At 47.0% G+C, this 17,882-nt stretch overlaps 1 protein-coding gene across 11 annotated transcripts in view; it reads right to left on the minus strand.

Moving 5' to 3' along the window:
• The window catches only part of nkapd1 (NKAP domain containing 1), a 21,952-nt gene continuing 4,070 nt past the window's right edge, over nt 1–17,882 (minus strand). For 5 of the 11 annotated variants that reach the window (XM_038778633.1, XM_038778631.1, XM_038778635.1 and 2 more), the window contains exons 2-6: nt 14,483–14,564; nt 5,981–6,081; nt 4,552–4,704; nt 3,912–3,965; nt 1–2,876 (exon numbers count right to left, since the gene is read on the minus strand). In XM_038778633.1, coding sequence (XP_038634561.1) covers nt 2,342–2,876; nt 3,912–3,965; nt 4,552–4,704; nt 5,981–6,081; nt 14,483–14,551 — 912 coding nt within the window. In that variant the 5' untranslated portion in view covers nt 14,552–14,564 and the 3' untranslated portion in view covers nt 1–2,341. Of the gene's footprint in view, nt 2,877–3,911; nt 3,966–4,551; nt 4,705–5,980; nt 6,082–6,385; nt 6,472–14,482; nt 14,565–16,229; nt 16,283–17,882 lie in introns of those variants that run through there. The other 6 variants (XM_038778637.1, XM_038778639.1, XM_038778640.1 and 3 more) reach the window with 3 other exon arrangements.

Here is a 17,882-nt window from a genome sequence, read left to right on the forward strand (position 1 = left end):
AAAAAACGAAACAGTATTTATTCTCTATCCCTCATGGAATACAGCCCACAATTTCACGTTTGCACCTTTTAAAACTATAAACACTTCTTACACAGTTGGCATTTCATGGATGTTAGCAGTCAACAAAAGTGCAATTGTTAAAATATTTGTTAAGCAAAAATCATGCTTTAATGTTCTAAACGTTAAATACAAAATGGATTTTTAAAAAAAATGTCACTTAGTAACATGGGAAAAGACAACACCAATAGTTATTGGCAGGAATATTCAACGTAACCTTGTACATTGCCAAGCAGTACCCACAGTAGTTCTATTTATAGAACCAGGGCTTAAACACATCAATTGTGCAAAAAGCAGCAAATATTTTTTCCACAAAGGTTTATGTTGATGGTTTACCAGAACATAGGTTTCAGGCATGTTCCTTGATGTTTCGAAGCAGGAGAATATTTACCAGTAAATAGCTCCAGCAAGTGGAGGATATAACGTAAAGGACAATACTGTGTTTTGAGAAAAAGAATTACAATACTGTTCTCATGGAGCCAGAGGTCTGTACAAACAAGGTGCAGAAATTTGCTGCTCCCTGCCAAAATGGATGTCGCTGCTTTTAATTTAAAAGAACAGGTTCCCATTAACATAAAAAAAACCTCCGTACTCAGAACACGTCCAATCCACTAGTCATCTAAAGCAAATGCTTCCCATCAATATCCAGTACAGTGAGCATCCTGAGAGCAGTCAGCGCCTCTGGAACTCTCAAGGATCTGCCTCTCAAGGGGGAAAAAAGAAAAGAGGGAGGAAAGAGCTAGGGAAAAGAAATCCAGGTGGTAAAAGCTCGAGCTGTTCCCTCTTCACAGATTTAATAATGGTTAAAGTTATAACGGCCAGAAAAATCTTAAGTTTTGAGCTGAGTTTGTGCAACAGTTGGGAGTGCCACAACTGGTTTCAACACCGCTGAGCCTGATGAATTCTTGCTCCAAATTGCATTTTGGAAAGTGCATCCGAGCGCGCATCAAGTGAACATCAGATTGGGCTCAGTTACAGCAACGGATGTGTATATTAACTGCCAAAGCTTATTGCACACGGGCTCATACGAGAAATGGCCATGTGGACAGGGTAACAATTGAACTGTCTCCACGAACCAGGATCAAAAGCAGACAGGAAAAATGCTCCACCAGTAAACATTCTACGACAGTGTTTTGCGTAGAACCAACATGAAAGTGATCAAAGTGCTTTATTAAACCAATTTTTTTCTTCAATTGCCTATCATCTTTGCCTCTGTGACCTCTCCCTTGGCCTGTCTTTGTTTACTACCCATTTGGAATCCTGAGAATCGCAAAGAATAATTAACCGTATGTAACAAAATCAGAAATAATTCAGTCAGAAAACGCACCATCAAAATCAATCACATGATTACGGTTTCACACAGGATCGGAGCTAGGAGCATTTGGCAAAGTACACAGCTGCTATAGTGCTCTCCAGTATATAGTTACTGATTGGATCAAAGGCATTAGATTGCACAAAGAGCTGTAAGCACTGGTTTCAATCAAAAGCAAACCTTTCCAGTCAATCCTGCCATTCAGCAGCACAGTATCAAGAGCTTTGATTGCAGACTTTCACTATTGTGGAAGCTGACCCATTCAAGTTCCTGCAGCAGGTACACTGCATTCAGTTAAGATTACCTTATCCTCTTGTACTAATCATAATTTTGCTTCACACCACCCTCTTCCCAGGCCAAAGCCAATTCCGCAGCTCTGGGACATCATTTATATAGCTCAAGTCAGAGAGATTACACACATCAGACTGAAAGGTCACTTTTGATTTTCACGTCCACCATTTCTTTGCGACGGACAACTCAAGTCCCAAGCAAAAATAACAGCGACTGAAACAAAGTGCAGTTTTAAATTTTAATCATAGTTGCCCCGTCCAGAATGACTGTAGAACTCTGCAAAATAAAATCAGACACAAGATTTGTGTTTTAGTTATATTACAGATAGCTCCAAAGTCAACGACAGAATGTTTCCAGAATTTTGGTGCGGTACAAGGAAGCCATTGCCAAAACCAGGAGGGTTTTGAACACGCCGTGGTGTAATTCTGTGTTGGACAGGCCCAGCTCCTGGTGTGTAATATTCAGCGAATGTAGGCATCACTTTTGAGAGCCAAGAAGCTTTATGGAGTAAAGCCAGTGCTGTACAACAACCACCTGAAGCCAAAAACATAAATGTACGCCTAGCACTAGCACTGTTAGACCAAATCAGTAAAAACCAAATGATGTACTTGGTCTGGTTCGGTTTACACAATTCAAATAGGTTCCTTAGGACCTTGAAGACAAGATTTTCAAGGTGCAAATCTAATTCAAGTCATCTTCCCCACTGTCATCTGAAGTATCATTGTGTGCTATTTTCCAGTTTTTTCTCTTCCTTCTACTATTTTTTATTTCTTTATCGCCATCTTCTTTGGGAACGTTTCGGTGATGCTTTTTCTTCCTCCTTTTTCTCCTTTTCTCCAGGCGATCCCCAGGATCGCTTTCATCTTTGCTAGTCGTGTCGGAATCGCTACATTGCGATGAATTGTTTTCACTTTCACAGGAGACGGAGGGTACTTTCTTCTGCTTTTTGGCTGTTTTTCTGCGATGCTTCTTCTTCAGTTTTCTCCGTTTCCTGTGATCTGAGTCCTCCTCCTCCTCCGAGCTTTCACTGTCACTTGAAGAATCACTACTCCGCAGATGTTTCTTCCTCCTCAGCTTTTTACTGGATTTCTTTTTGCGTTTCTTCTTGTTCGCTTTACTTGATCGCTTGCGTTTCCGTGAATTTGATTTTGAAGACTTCAGGCGTATGGCTTTTGTTCCGTTGGCAGTGCGCCCGTCGCTGCTATATTTTTGGTCACTAGAAATTTAAACACAAACACATACTATGACTTTTAAGAAAAGCTTTATTTCATCCGTAACCAGATATATCTTAAGACACGCATACTGGAATTAGGCCACCGTTGTTGCGGAGATATAAAGACACTTCACGGCAGCAGATTTTCCACTTATATCAAAGGATGAGGGTTTGAAGAGGCCGAGGTTCCCACACTGTGGGCAAAGCCGGCACTGTGCTGCAATTATGCTTTGTCCTTTTAAACAATTGGCAGAATCAGTGTTGAGGGAATCAGCTGATCACCAGCACGAAGCGAGCCACTGCTCAGATGCCGCAACCAAAGCCAGCAGGGTGACTACGAGGGCAGGCGAGACACTGAGGGAGAGACCGGGGAATGGAGGCAAATTTTGCAAAGGGGACGAAAGGAGCAATCAGGAATTGGAAGATAGGCAGAGGGCAAGTGAAGGGGCACATCCTGCAGTGGGGTCAATTGGTTAAAGTGACGACACAGCTGGTGGACTAGCTTTTTCAATCTTTTGGGGTTGCCTGCGGAGGCTGAAGGTGAAGCATACTGGTGAGGAATATAATCAAACCATCATTTAGTCTTGGTTTGCAAACTTATTGGCTGATGTAGTCAATAATATCATCCAGGAATGGTGGAAGAACTCCGCAATCTTTAAACATATTTACACGGGACATTTTACATACTTAGATGCAACTGCAATTAAAAAATAACTTAACAGGTCATTTTGTTTCTTCTCAAAAAGCAGTGACAACCCTACTTAGATGGCTGATACTCAAGTGCAAGGTTTGAAAGCTGGTGATTATCACATTACTGCTTGTGGCAGCTTGCTGTGTGCAAATTGGCTGCAGGTTTCCTTCATTACAACAATGCCTGTACTTCAAAAGTATTTAATTGGCTGTGAAGCAGTTGAAGGCTTCCTTAGGTGGGGAAATGGTCCATATAAAAACAAGTCTTTCTTCCCCTAACATACTCTTTCATTAGGATTACAGTAAACGGTCACATTTCCAACCATGCCAAGCTGCATTGAAACTTACCTCTCTGATTCAAATTCCTCTGGATAAAGTTCTTTGTAGCCGCTGTGACCCCACCTGAATAAATAAAACCATGTATAATTACAGCACGGTTTAACTTTGAAAAAAAGTCATTTTAATATTTTCTTTTAAAGCAAAAAAGAATGAAAAGATTCCCAAGAAGAAACGCGATGCTGAGGTGTTTGAACACGACTTGTCACACAATTTTCTTGTAAGAATATTCCAAGTAGAAACACTTTCCCCACAAAGGCAGTACATCCAACTGCTTTGCATTACCTAGTGGAACTGGCAGAATCCCAATGATTTTCAGTCATGGTTTGAGAAGAGACTTGAGGTAACCGATGCCCCCTTAAATTCTGGCCAATAACTGGGCTTATCCAAATATTAAAAATTCCAAAACGTACTTTAAAAAAGTCCCACACCATTGCTCCTCACTCAAAATCTAATATTTTAGCCAAACGCAGTCTGATCTTCTTATTTAAAAGTCAATTAATTCCAGTTGTCTAATTCAACATTTTTGACAAAAATGAATTTGATCCATCAGGATTAGGCCGTAGTTATTTTTGTTATCTCATTTGCTGCGACATGACACAAACAACCGGCACTTCCTGTCAGCTCACAAAAGATTTCAAGGAGCACACACCTGTTTGGATCACTAGCTTCAAACTCGTACAGCTTCTTTGTCCAGTATCTCGCTTCACGGTCATCTTGTGGAGTGGTCAAAGGCTTACGAGCAGCAGCATCCGCCTTTCTCTCCTCTTCCTCTTCATCGTACCCATCACATCGCATTCTATTGCTGGTACAAATCAGAATCGCTTTTAGAATCCACAGAATCCCTACAGTGCAGGAGGCCACTCGGCCCATCCAGTATGTGCTGACCCTCCAAAAGAGCACCCTATCTAGGCGCACTCCCCCACCCTATATCCGTAACCCCACCAAACCTGCACATCGGAGCACTCGGGGGAAACCCACACAGACACGGGGAGAACGTGCAAACTCCATACACGGTCACCCAGGGTCAGAATCGAACCCGGGTCCCTGACGCTGTGAGACAGCAGTGTCACCCAAAAATATAAGCCACTCAGCCTTTTGTGTTTTTGCTTTCCACTACCCACACACAGTTTCCTGATTTAAACGAGTAGAAGAGATGTCTCGTGGCACTGTCCCTACCTCTGGGCCAGACGTTCCAAGTTCAAGTCCCACTTCAGAACTTGATAGCCATGGAAGGGCCATTCATAACGTAGTCAAAACAGGTTGATTATCAGCCCGTAAATCCTTTCAATTTACCCGATAGTAGCTGGTAAGAGGAGTTTCCTGGTCAGCGCACTGCAGAAGGCCACAACAAACCACTGCCGTGCTTTGCAAGCATAATCATGGGCCAATCAAATGGAAGTCCATGGTTGCTAATGCTGCCTTAGAAGATGGAACCTTAGAGAGGGAGCAAAGTAGTTAGGTAACCTCTTGCCATATCTATGCCGGTATCATGCTTTAATAGGCAGACAGTCATGTGGCTGTGACCCCTGTGTGTAATGGCAGGATAATGGGCTGTGTACAGCATCATAGTTGATACTTGCCTTTATTAGCATTTTTCAATAGGATCAGTAGTTGGTGGTCAATGGGGTTCCTTCCTTGCCCGTGTAATAGGCATGCCCTAGGCAGCCCCAACAGAGAATAAGATAAGGTAGCAGGGATTGTGGACATTTTGCTTAGCCCTACATAGTGATGCCTATATTCATTTAGGGCTTGCTTGTGCAGAAACTTGCTGGAATCTAAAGCCCCCAAGTCTCAGAAAAAAAAGTCCACCTCTATTCCCTTCATTTCAAACTTTGATTCTTTGAATCAATGCAGTAATGAGGATAAATGTTAAAAAATAAACACCATTATTAAATTCAAATAAGTGAATGAAGCAATTTTTAAAAATCATACAAAAATAGAGAAAGTAAGGTACATTTTCAGGACTTGTGACTTCACCCATGGTCACAAGTGAGCAGCTCCAAATTCCGCACGAAAGGAGGAAAAGATCATAATTCCACCCCAGATGGAAGTTTCTCAGGGAAGGATTGGATGCTTACCCTGGCAAATCGACAGATTTTCTCCTCCGCTGAAAAAATCTCGTCTCGTTTGTCTGCTTCTCTTTTTCTCTAATTTTCCACATCTCTGACTCTTCTTGAATCTATATATTTTTTTTAAAAATCAGAGGGAACGATTAAAAACCTGGAGTACTGCCCAGTTCACTGAAATGAGTCAGGTAGCTGAATGCTAGGCTCCAGGACAGGAAACTCTCACGTCTGAATCGTGTGCAAGAGCTACTAAACTTTTTACCCCATTAAAGGGTGGGATAAAATGAGTCACAGCCTGAGGGTGCGGATGGGGAAGGATACAGGAAAGTAAGGACAGAGTGTTGGTTGTAACATGTTCGCTGTTCAGTGAGGGGGGGGGGGGGGGGATCACCATCACATTTAACAATGGAGACCAACCTTTGGGTGTAGGTTCTCTCACTGAAAACAATCAGCTCCAAGACACAATTGAATTTGCTTCTTCCAGAAACTGAATACTGCAGATGCTGAAAATTTGGAAATAAAAACGATGAATGCTGAAAATGGAGGTCAAGCAGGTCAAGATAGAAACAAAGTTCATGTTTCAGGTTGATAGTCTTTCATCAGAACAGTGTTTCCAGTATGTCCTATTTATATTCTAGTGCTCCACAATGCAATTCAAAATTTCAAAACATTGTTAGTAAGTTGTCGAAACTTGTCTTATTTCCCAATAATCGTACTGTCGGCAATGCATTGCATGAAAGTAATTAACTGTGTCAGTGCTCATTCACAGCCCCGTTATATGAAATGCATTATAAACCCAAACTTAATTTTGATGTTATGACAATATTCACTTCCATTTGATTATTCTAAGTGCTCAACAGCTTCATATATCTTCCACCCTCTGTATATGTGAGCTCATCTAAAATTCTGCCGTGCATATTATTGCACCATCGTTCCTGTGTACACCGACTTACACGGACTTCCAATTGAGCAATGCCTCAATTTAAAAATTCTCATCCTTATTTTCAAATCCCTCCAGAGTTCCTCTCCCTAGTTCTGTAGCCTTCTCGAGTCTGTCAATCCTCTGAGATATCTGTGCTCCTCCAGTCTAGACCTGTTTCACATAACAATTTTAAAACTCTCTCCAAGACTGCTGGTCGCTCCTTCAGCTGTCTAATCTCCAAGCTCTGAAATTCACTCTCTAAATCTCTACACCTGTCATCCTTTCAGATATTTCTTAAAACTTACTTATTTGATCAGGTATATATATGGTCGGCTCAGCTAATCTGGGAGCATTGCCGTTCCATTTAACAGACACACTTCTGGTACCGAGGGGTGCAGATGGCTCGGGATTGGGCCCGGCTTTGTAAATTGAACATTGCAAGCCTGGTGAGTAAGGTTAAGGCCGATCTAAAGACCTGGCATTGCCTCCCTCTGTGAAGAACATTCTGCCAGTTTCTATTTTTATTCCAATGTCTACCGTTTATGTTTAACCAACTGGAGAGATTGATCCCATCCTTCATCTGGGCGGGCAAGGTAGCCAGGATTCAGGAAACGATCCTGCAGAGGGACTAGGAGTCAGGGGGCTTGGTGTTTCCAAGCCTGATATATTACTATTGGATGGCGATTGCAGAGAAGGCATTGGGAATTTACAGGAGGATCCAGCATCTCTTGGTGGGGGGGTTAAGGCCAAGTGGAAGGAGGAATTGGAGTGGAGGTCAGCTTCTCCACCCAACCCAGGATTGTATAGAGTTTTTTTAGACCTTGAAAAAATTAAGTACGCCATGAGAGGTGCAATTGAGGAGTTCTACAAAAGATGGTAGCCGTTTATTTTGTACTTTACAGAGCTAGTCAGCGTCAGCTGTTGGGGGAAGGGTTTTTGGAGAGGATGTGGGTATTATATGTGCCTGCTTTATCGTATTGCATTTGTTAAAAAATGTTCAATAAAATATATATTTTTTCAAGTATATGGTCAGCTTCCCAGATATCACCTTATATATCGGGCAGCACTGTGGCACAGTGGTTAGCATTGCTGTCACAGTGCCAGGGACCCAGGTTTGGTTCCAGCCTTGGGTGACTGTATGGAGTTTGCTCTTTCTCCCCTTGTCTGCGTGGTTTCCTCACGAGTGCTCCGGTTTTCTCCCACAGTCCAAAAATGAGCAGATTAGATAGATTGGCCATGATAAATTGCCCCTTAGTGTCGAGAGAGATGCAGGTTGGATGGGGTTGCAAGGTAAGGCCGCACACCTGGTTAGGATGCCCTTTCGGAGGATCAGTGTAGACTCAATGGGCCGAATGGCCTCCTTCTGCATTGTCCTGTGGTGATATTGTTCAGTGTGAAATTTTGCTATATAATGTTCCTGTGCAGGGCGGCACGGTGGCACAGTGGATGGCACTGCTGCCTACGGCATTGTGGATGCGGGTTCGATCCCGGCCCTGGGTCACTGTCTGTGTGGAGTTTGCACATTCTCCCCATGTCTGTGTGGGTCTCACCCCACAACCCAAAGATGTGCAGGTTAAGTGGATTGGCCACACTACCTTGCCCCTTAATTTGCAAAAAAAAAAAAAATTGGCTACTCTAAATTTATTTTATTTTTTTTAAATGTAATGCTCCTGTGCCTTGGGACAGCTTGCCAAAGTGCTATATAGATGCAAGTTGTATTGTCCACACGTAATGTCAAATTGGGGTAAAAGGTCCTTTAGAGAATCCAATTAAAACATATGATATATTAAACGATTGTGTCAACTTGAACATCCATTTCAAAATTGATTCTGAGAATTAAGCACATTTACTTATCTACATCATGGCACCTTGCAATAACTGCATATGATCACTTCCGGTTGCGGCTATGCGGAGCTAAGCCGCACGTTCGGCAGCTCCCGCCAGGAACGGACTTTTGGGCTCTTTTATGGGTCCCCAGCAGTACCTGCTCGACGGTTCCCGACGTGGGAAGGTGTCTGCAGCGGATCCCCAGTGGTCTATGGTCTTGACCAGGAGTGGGGCCAGCAAAATAGCGGTGGCAGCGCCTAAGAAAAAGCGGGAGAAGAGAATCAAGATGTCGGCCGGCGGAGGCCTCGAGGAATGGAGGCAGTGGGCGCAGGTGCAGCAGGAGACTCTCCAGCGATGTTTTCAGGAGCTAAAAGTGGAGCTGCTAGACTCGCTGAAGGCGAATGCGGACAAGTTGCTGGCGACGCAGGCAGCCCAGGGGGTGGAGATCCGGGAGCTCCGACAACAAGCCTCCGAAAGAGAGGTCGAGGCCGCGGCCCTCGTGGCAAAGGTGGAGATGCACGAGGCACTCCATACGAAGTGGCAGGGGCGGTTCGAGGAGATGGAGAACGGATCGAGGTGGAATAATTTGGGGATCCTGGGCCTCACGGAGGGGTCAGACCTGGGGGCCTATGTGGTCATTTTGTTGAACTCGCTGATGGGAGCTGGGTCCTTCCAGGGGCCCCTGGAGCTGGAGGGTGCCCACAAAATACTGGCCAGGAGGCCCAAGCCGAATGAGCCGCCACGGGCGGTGCTGGTGCGGTTCCACCGGTTCGCTGACCGAGTGTGTGTGCTTAGGTGGGCCAAGTAGGAGTGGAGCAGCAAGTGGGAGAACACGGTAGTGCGGATCTACCAGGACTGGAGTGCGGAGGTGGCGAAGCGGAGCGCCGGGTACAACCGGACGAAGGCGGTGCTCCACAGAAAGAGTGTGAAGTTTGGCTTGTTACAGCCGGCGCGTCTGTGGGTCACTTTCAAGGACCGGCACTTTTATTTTGAGTCCCCGGAGGAGGCGTGGGCCTTTGTGCAGGCCGAGAAGTTGGACTCTGACAGGGTCGGGGGTTTGTAAATAACTGTGTTAACTTTTGGTGGGAAGGGTCTCTGTTTTATGCTGTTTTAAGCTGGTTGTGTGTTGGTTCTTGGGCGGGGGGTTGCTGTCTTTTTTGCGTGGGCGGTGTCGGGCAGAGGGAAAGCGCGGTTTTTCTTCTGTTTCCCGCACTGAGGGTGGATGGGGGCGGGGTCGGAGCTCAGAAGCGCGGGCTTTTTTTCCCGCGCGAGAGGGAGGAGGGGGGTCTGCTGATGGGTCTGGGGGAGGAGTAGTAGTCCCACGTTGGGGGGGGGTCGGAGGTGTGGCGGGAGCTGATGAGGTCAGCAGAAGTTAGCTGGCTCACGGGAGTGCTACGGAGGGAGTAACGTGGCTGGGAGGGGTCCTAGCCTGGGGGGGGGAGGGGTACCGGGTTGCTGCTGAAATGGTCAGGAAGGAGCTGGAGTATGCAGGGAGGGTCGGGGTGGGGGTTTGCCGCCGTGGGGAACGGGCCGAACGAGAGGTGCTGGCCTGGGGCGGGCAGGGGACAGGTTATGGCTAGTCGGCAGGGGAGGGGGGCAGGGAGCCCTCTGATCCGGCTGATAACTTGGAATGTGAGGGGGCTGAATGGGTCCGGGCCCGGGTGTTTACGCACCTGAAGGCGGACGTGGCTATGCTTCAGGAGATGCACCTGAAGGTGGCAGACCAGGTTAGACTGAGGAAGGGCTGGGTAGGCCAGGTGTTTCATTCGGGGCTGGATGCAAAAAACCGGGGGGGGGGGGGTGGCGATTCTGGCGGGAAAAAGGCTGTCGTTTGAGGCGTCAAAGGTGGTGGCTGACAGTGGAGGGAGGTATGTGATGGTGAGCGGCAAGCTGCAGGGGGAGCAGGTGGTGCTGGGGAATGTCTATGCCCCAAATTAGGACGATGCGGGTTTTATGCGGTGCATGTTGGGCCGCATTCCGGATCTAGAGACGGGGGGGCCTGATATTGGGGGGGGGGGGGGGGGGGGACTTTAACACAGTGCTAGAACCCCCATTGGATCGATCCATGTCCAGGACGGGCAGGAGGCCCGCGGCGGCTAAGGTGTTGAGGGGGTTTATGGACCAGATGGGAGGGGTAGATCCTTGGAGGTTCGCAAGGCCGAGAGCCAGGGAGTATTCATTTTTCCCCCACGTGCATAAAGCCTATTCCCGGATCGATTTTTTTGTCCTGAGCAGGGGACTGATTTCGAGGGTGGAGGATGCCGAGTATTCGGCCATAGTCATTTTGGATCATGCCTCGCACTGGGTAGACCTTGAGCTGGGGGAGGAGAGGGACCAGAGCCCGCTCTGGCGCCTGGAGGTGGGGCTGCTGGCGGATGAGAAGGTGGGCGGGCGGGTTCGGGGGTGTATCAAGAGGTACTTAGAGGCCAATGATAATGGGGAGGTCCGGGTGGGTACAATTTGGGAGGCATTGAAGGCGGTGATTAGAGGGGAGTTGATTTCCATCCGAGCTCATAGGGAGAGGGGAGAGCAAAAAAGAGAGAGGGAGAGGTTGGTGGGGGAGATGGTGAGGGTGGACAGGAGATACGCGGAGGCTCCGGAGGAGGGACTGTTGAGGGAGCGACTTAACCTTCAGACCAAGTTCGACTTGCTGACCACTGGAAAGGCGGAAGCTCAGTGGAGGAAGGCACAGGGAGCGGTGTACGAATATGGGGAGAAGGCGAGTAGGATGCTGGCGCATCAGCTACGTAAGCGAGACGCGGCCAGGGAGATTGGTGGAGTGATGGATAGGGGAGGCAATGTGATACGAAGGGGGGTGGACATTAATGGGGTCTTCAGGGACTTTTATGGGGAATTGTACCGGTCCGAGCCCCTGGTGGAAGGGGGGGGGGGGGGGGGGGGGGGAGAGAGAATGGGGCGCTTTTTAGATAGACTGAGATTTCCGAAGGTGGAGGAGGGACAGGTGGAGGGGCTGGGGCCGCCGATTGAGCTGGTCAAAGGAATAGGCAGCATGCAGTCGGGGAAGGCGCCGGGGCCGGATGGGTTTCCGGTTGAATTTTACAAAATGTATGCAGACCTGTTGGGCCCCCTGTTGGTTAGGACCTTTAACGAGGCAAGGGAAGGGGGGGCTTTGCCCCCGACTATGTCACGGGCGCTGATTTCCTTGATCCTTAAAAAGGACAAGGACCCCCTGCAGTGTGGATCATATAGGCCGATCTCGTTGTTAAATGTGGATGCCAAGCTGTTGGCGAAGATCTTGGCCACAAGGGTAGAGGACTGTGTGCCGGGGGTCATTCATGAGGACCAGACGGGGTTTGTGAAGGGAAGGCAGTTGAACACCAATATACGTAGGCTTCTGAATGTTATAATGATGCCGACGGTAGAAGGGGAGGCGGAGATAGTGGTAGCATTAGATGCGGAGAAGGCCTTTGATAGGGTTGAGTGGGGGTACTTGTGGGAGGTGCTGGAGGTTCGGGGAGGGGTTTGTCAGTTGGGTGAGGCTGTTATACGAGGCCCCGATGGTGAGCATAGCCACGAATAGGAGGAGATCGGAGTACTTTCGGTTGTACCGGGGGACGAGGCAGGGGTGTCCCCTGTCCCCTTTGCTCTTTGCGTTGGCAATTGAGCCCCTGGCCATGGCGTTGAGGGAGTCGAGGAATTGGAGGGGTCTGGTGCGGGGTGGGGAGGATCACCAAGTGTCATTATACGCAGATGACTTGTTGCTTTATGTGACGGACCCAGTGGGGGGAATGCCGGAGGTGATGCAGATCCTTAGGGAATTTGGGGGCTTTTCTGGGTACAAGCTCAACCAGGGTAAGAGTGAGCTGTTTGTCGTGCGCCCGGGGGAATCAAGTGGAGGGGATTGGTGGGCTCCCGCTGAAAAGGGCGGGGAGGAGCTTTCAGTACCTGGGAGTCCAGGTGGCTAGGAGCTGGGGGGCCTTCACAAGCTTAACCTCACTAGGCTGGTGGAGCAAACGGAGGAGGAGTTTAAAAGATGGGACATGTTGCCGCTGTCGCTGGCAGGCAGGGTGCAGTCCGTCAAGATGACGGTGCTCCCAAGGTTTTTGTTCCTGTTCCAGTGCCTCCCCATCCTTATCCCGAAGGCCTTTTTTAGGAGGGTCAACAGGAGTATTACGGGATTTGTATGGGCACATGGGACTCCGAGGGTGAGAAGGGTGTTTTTGGAGCGGGGCAGGGATAGCCCAACCTCTGTGGGTACTATTGGGCTGCCAACGCAGCGATGGTGCGTAAGTGGGTAATGGACGGGCCAGGGGCAGCATGGAAGAGGATGGAGATGGCGTCCTGCGTAGACACGAGCCTGGAGGCGCTGGTAATGGCGCCGTTGCCGCTCCCTCCAACGAGGTATACCACGAGCCCGGTGGTGGCGGCTACCCTCAAAATGTGGGGGCAATGGAGACGGCATAGGGGGGAGGTGGGGGGCTCGATGGAGTCCCCGATACGGGGGAACCACCGGTTTGTTCCAGGGAGCATTAATGGCGGGTTTCTGGGCTGGCACAGGGTAGGTATTAGGAGGTTGAGGGACCTGTTTGTGGATGGGAGGTTTGCGAGCCTGGGTGAGTTCGAGGGGAAGTTTGGGTTCTCCCGGGGAACATGTTTAGGTACATGCAGGTTAGGGCGTTTGCCAGGCGGCAGGTGGAGGGGTTCCCTCTGCTGCCCCCACGTGGGGTACGGGACATGGTGCTCTCGGGGGTGTGGGTTGGAGGAGGGAGGATTTTGGACGTGTACCACGTAATGCAGGAGGTAGATGAGGCCTCGGTGTAGGAGCTGAAGGGTAAATGGGAAGAGGAGCTGGGTGAGGACATTGAGGAAGGGATGTGGGCGGATGCCCTGGAAAGAGTGAATTCCTCCTCTTCCTGTGCGAGGCTTAGCCTCATGCAGTTCAAGTTGCTACAAAGGGCTCACATGACCAGGACGAGGATGAGTAGGTTTTTCGGGGGCGAAGACAGGTGTGCTAGGTGTTCGGGGAGCCCAGCGAACCATGCCCATATGTTCTGGGCATGCCCAGCGCTGGGAGAGTTTTGGAACGGGGTAGCAAGGACGGTGTCGAGGGTGGTAGGATCCAGGGTCAAGCCAGGCTGGGGACTCGTAATTTTTGGGGTTGCAGTGGAGCCGGGAGTGCAGGAGGCAAAAGAGGCCAGTGTTCTTTGCGTCCCTAGTAGCCCGGCAGAGGATCTTGCTTCAATGGAAGGATGCAAGGCCCCCAAGCATGGAGGCCTGGATCAATGATATGGCGGGGTTCATCAAATTGGAGGTGGTGAAATTTGCCCTGAGGGGATCAGTACAGGGGTTCTTTAGGCGGTGGCAGCCTTTCCTGGACTTCCAGGCAGAACGGTACATCATGGTACACAGCTGGAGTAAACACAAGAGATTTTTTCAGCTCGGAGATGTCTTCACTGTAAGAATTTTTACCCAGAAACACGTTTAGCTGCAGATGTCATAGAATCCCTACAGTGTAGAAGGGGGCGATGCGGTTCATCGAATCTGCACCGACCCTCCAAAAGAGTACCTAGGCCCACTCCCTCGCCCTATCCCCATAACCCGTGCATTGATCATGGCCAATTCACCTAACCTGCACATCTTCGGACAGTGGGAGAAAACCGAAACACCCAGAGGAAACCCACAGACACGGGGAAAACGTGCAAACTGCACACAGACAGCACTCAAAGCCGGTGCTTTGAGACAGCAGTGCTCACCACTGTGTCTTCCTAAATTTGAATTTACAAACTTAAGTGGAACAAATTTACCTTGTTGTGTGCATCTGTGTGGCGGATAACATTTCGCAAAAGAACTTTGCCCATGGGAATTCGAGCCATTGCTGTTGTTCTTCTAAATAAAGGGAAAAGTACCATCATTTTGGAATTGCAGCTTTTAAATTAATCTTTCAATAAAAGTGGTTTCCCTTAGTGCCTGATTAAGATAATGTAGCTAAACCACATAGGCCAGAAAATCCACAATTAAATTGTTGGTTTATGATCTGTTAATGATTGTCTCAGCCGGAATGGCAACAGAGGTAATACAATTTGCTTTCTGCAATGCTCATAATACTTAATTTTTTTTTATTGGTTCTTTTTATTTTCGTCCACAAGCTAAACCAGCGGAGCAGAACATTCCCAGGATTCCTGATCCTGTTCCCACCACTGTTGCAATAGTTTGCAGATTAAAAACAAGATCAGCCTTGGCGATGATGTTTCGTGATCAAGCATCTTCTTGCTGGCCATTGCACATCTAACAAAATGTCTATCTGAGCGTCACTTGCAGCCCACAATGCCGTAACCTCATAGTCAAGGTCTTCAGAACGGGAGGAAATTGAGAAAAACGCATACAAGTGTGCCACTGAAAATTTATCATATATTCATTTGACATTGAATAGAAACAGAGGCAAGGGGCTTACACAGCCTCAATATTGGTTTTAATTGTTTATGCAACGCACAAACATGCTTGTTGGACTCAGCTGAAGACAGCTGTGAATGCTAGTACTCTTTGGGCTTATGTAGATTAGAGGAATTTTAAGCATTTTTGCAAATTAAAACACAAATTCTTCCCCCTCCAGTCAGGCCAACAAATGATTCAAAACATTCAGTAAAAAGTAAACCTCACCCAGAACATATAGCTAGCATTAAGACACTTTAGATACTACTGGCGTTATTTTGCTGCTGTGTTAGTATTTCCTTTTGTGGAAAGTTAGAGAGAGAATATCTGATTTTTTTTTTAATTGAGCATTTATATGCAACAATGTAAAACCTGTGCTGCTCTACAAGGACAGTATTCTGAACCACAAAATTAAGGGCTATTAAGACTGGGTGACTGCTTTGCTAAACAGTTTGGTTCAGTTGGAAAGCGTGACCCAAGGCTTCCTGTTGTTTGTCATTTCAATTCTCCACCATGCTCCCACTGACCTTTCTATCCACGGCCTGCACCAATGCAGTTCAATGCAAGTTCGGGGAACAGCACCTTTCAATTGGGCACCTTACAGCCTCTGGGTTCAACAATTTTCTATCAGAACCTGTTTCCCATTTTGTTTTTGTATTTTTGCTAGCTGGTTCAGTGTTTAGTCTCTTATTTATTTCACTAATCCCGTTACCCAGCATTTCAATGGCTGCTATCTTGCCATTCAAATGCCATTCTCGCAGAAAGAAAGGCCACTTTCTAGGTGCGCGTTGCAGCGAGAAGCCTTTGAAAAATGGCAAGATCCATGAAGTAGAAGATAGCAACAATATTGAGATGCCTTTCCTTGGGGAGTTCCAGGAACCAAGCAGAAATTACTGGAGTACTGATATCCTAATGGAGGGAAAGAAGACACGCTAAATTAGACACAGAGATTCAGTTCTTTTTGAAGCTGAACCGTGGTTGGAGACAAGTTCTCTTCAGCCATCATGCATAAAACACTGGCCAGGAGATATAGAACTCAAGGTTGTAGTACAACTGAATGCAGCTCTTCAATATAGGAAGTGATCATCACTAAAACCTTAGATGTAAGCCTTATCGACTTACATCCAATTTACTGAAGAGGAATGGGAAGTCAAGATCATCAGCCGAAAACATCAGAACTCAATTTCTACATCTGTTCACAGGACGAAGAAAGTTGAAGGCAGCATGCCACATCAGTGTACACCCTGAAATGAAGCCAGTGTGTCTATTAACAGCTAGAAAGAAATGGTCCCAATGCCAAAACCCGACAGATCGTTCAGAGGTTGTGTAGATCTTACACAGTTGAACAAAGCAGTCAAACGGAGCTCAATCTATGTTGCCTGTGGACGAGCTTAGCAAAATTGGGAAAGAGTTCAATCTTCACAAAGCTAAATGTAAATAGTGATTTTTGCCAACTACCTCTCGACAAAGAATCCAATGTGCTCACCACCTTTATTACACTGTTTGGGAGCCTTTGTTTACACAGATTTCCCTTCAGCATCGAACCAGTGGCAGAAAGCTTCCAGAGACCATGTCAAGTAGCCTAGAAGGGCTAGATGGAGTCATGTGTCAAAAAGAAAGTAGAGAACAGTTTACTATACATCCATTAACTAATAGAGACTGAACAGAGATGTACAGCAGTAAAGGAGGAAGCATTACCTGCTACATATGCTTGTAAAAGGTTTGCGGGTTACGTTCTTAGTCTCCACTTCAGAAAGAGACAGGCCCCTTAAATCCTAATAAGTTAGCAAAAATTCCTCCAAGCGTACAACAATTCAGACTGAGGTAGAACAGCAGATGATTTGTCCTGTATCCCAGTGGTAAGACCTGAACCAGGTGACCTAGGCCTTGTTGAAGAGATCGGAACCATTTTGTTGACAACAACCAAATCTCTACCAGCAGCAACTGAATTAAATCAAAGATGCATAGAAACTTAAAGAATATGTTCAAGTCAGAGAGCACCATGTCAAGGATGGCCAGCATACATGCCACAGACATGGATTCACAGCTAGTTCTATGAGGAGAGAGGATATCTCAAATGTAATTAATGATTTACTCATCTAGGATGGCAGATTGGTCATTCCCAGAGTTCTGAATTCAATATGCGACAAGGGCACCAAAGAAATTAAAGTATTACAAAATTTCAAATCAGAGCAAGATATTCTGATTGGTTTCCAGGTCTCTCAAGTCTTTCAAAAAGATGTATTACTGATGCAATTTGTCACCGGGAGACAAGAGGACCATTGATGTCATCTTCCTTCCAATCAAGACCATGGGCACATCTTGAGATGAACCACTTTGAACTCAAGAGGCAAGATGTCCTTAATCCCAGTAAATTACTACTCTCGATGGATAGAAGTCAAACAACTGCAGTAATTATGTCGCTGAAGGAACACTTGGAACACAGTGTAATCTCACACAATGGGCTGCAGTTTGCCAATAAACATTTTCAAGGGTTCAAGGCATTATATGGATTTTTCCATACTATCAGCTCACTGAGAAACCCTCAAGCCAACCCTGAAGCTGAAAGAGGAGTGCATACAGTGAAGGAATGGCTGTAGAAGAATGCCAAATTCCAACTTGCACTTCTGAGCTATCATTCAATTCCACTCCAAAATGGTTTAATGCCATGTGAAAACTTAATGGGAAGGTGACTGAGAACTCAACTCCATACTCTCCCATACACACACATCATGTGTACAAACTAATGACTTGGACAAGCTGAAGGAAAAAGAG

Source organism: Scyliorhinus canicula, chromosome 19 (genome assembly GCF_902713615.1).
Source record: "Scyliorhinus canicula chromosome 19, sScyCan1.1, whole genome shotgun sequence".
Classification (NCBI taxonomy): Eukaryota; Metazoa; Chordata; class Chondrichthyes; order Carcharhiniformes; family Scyliorhinidae; genus Scyliorhinus; species Scyliorhinus canicula.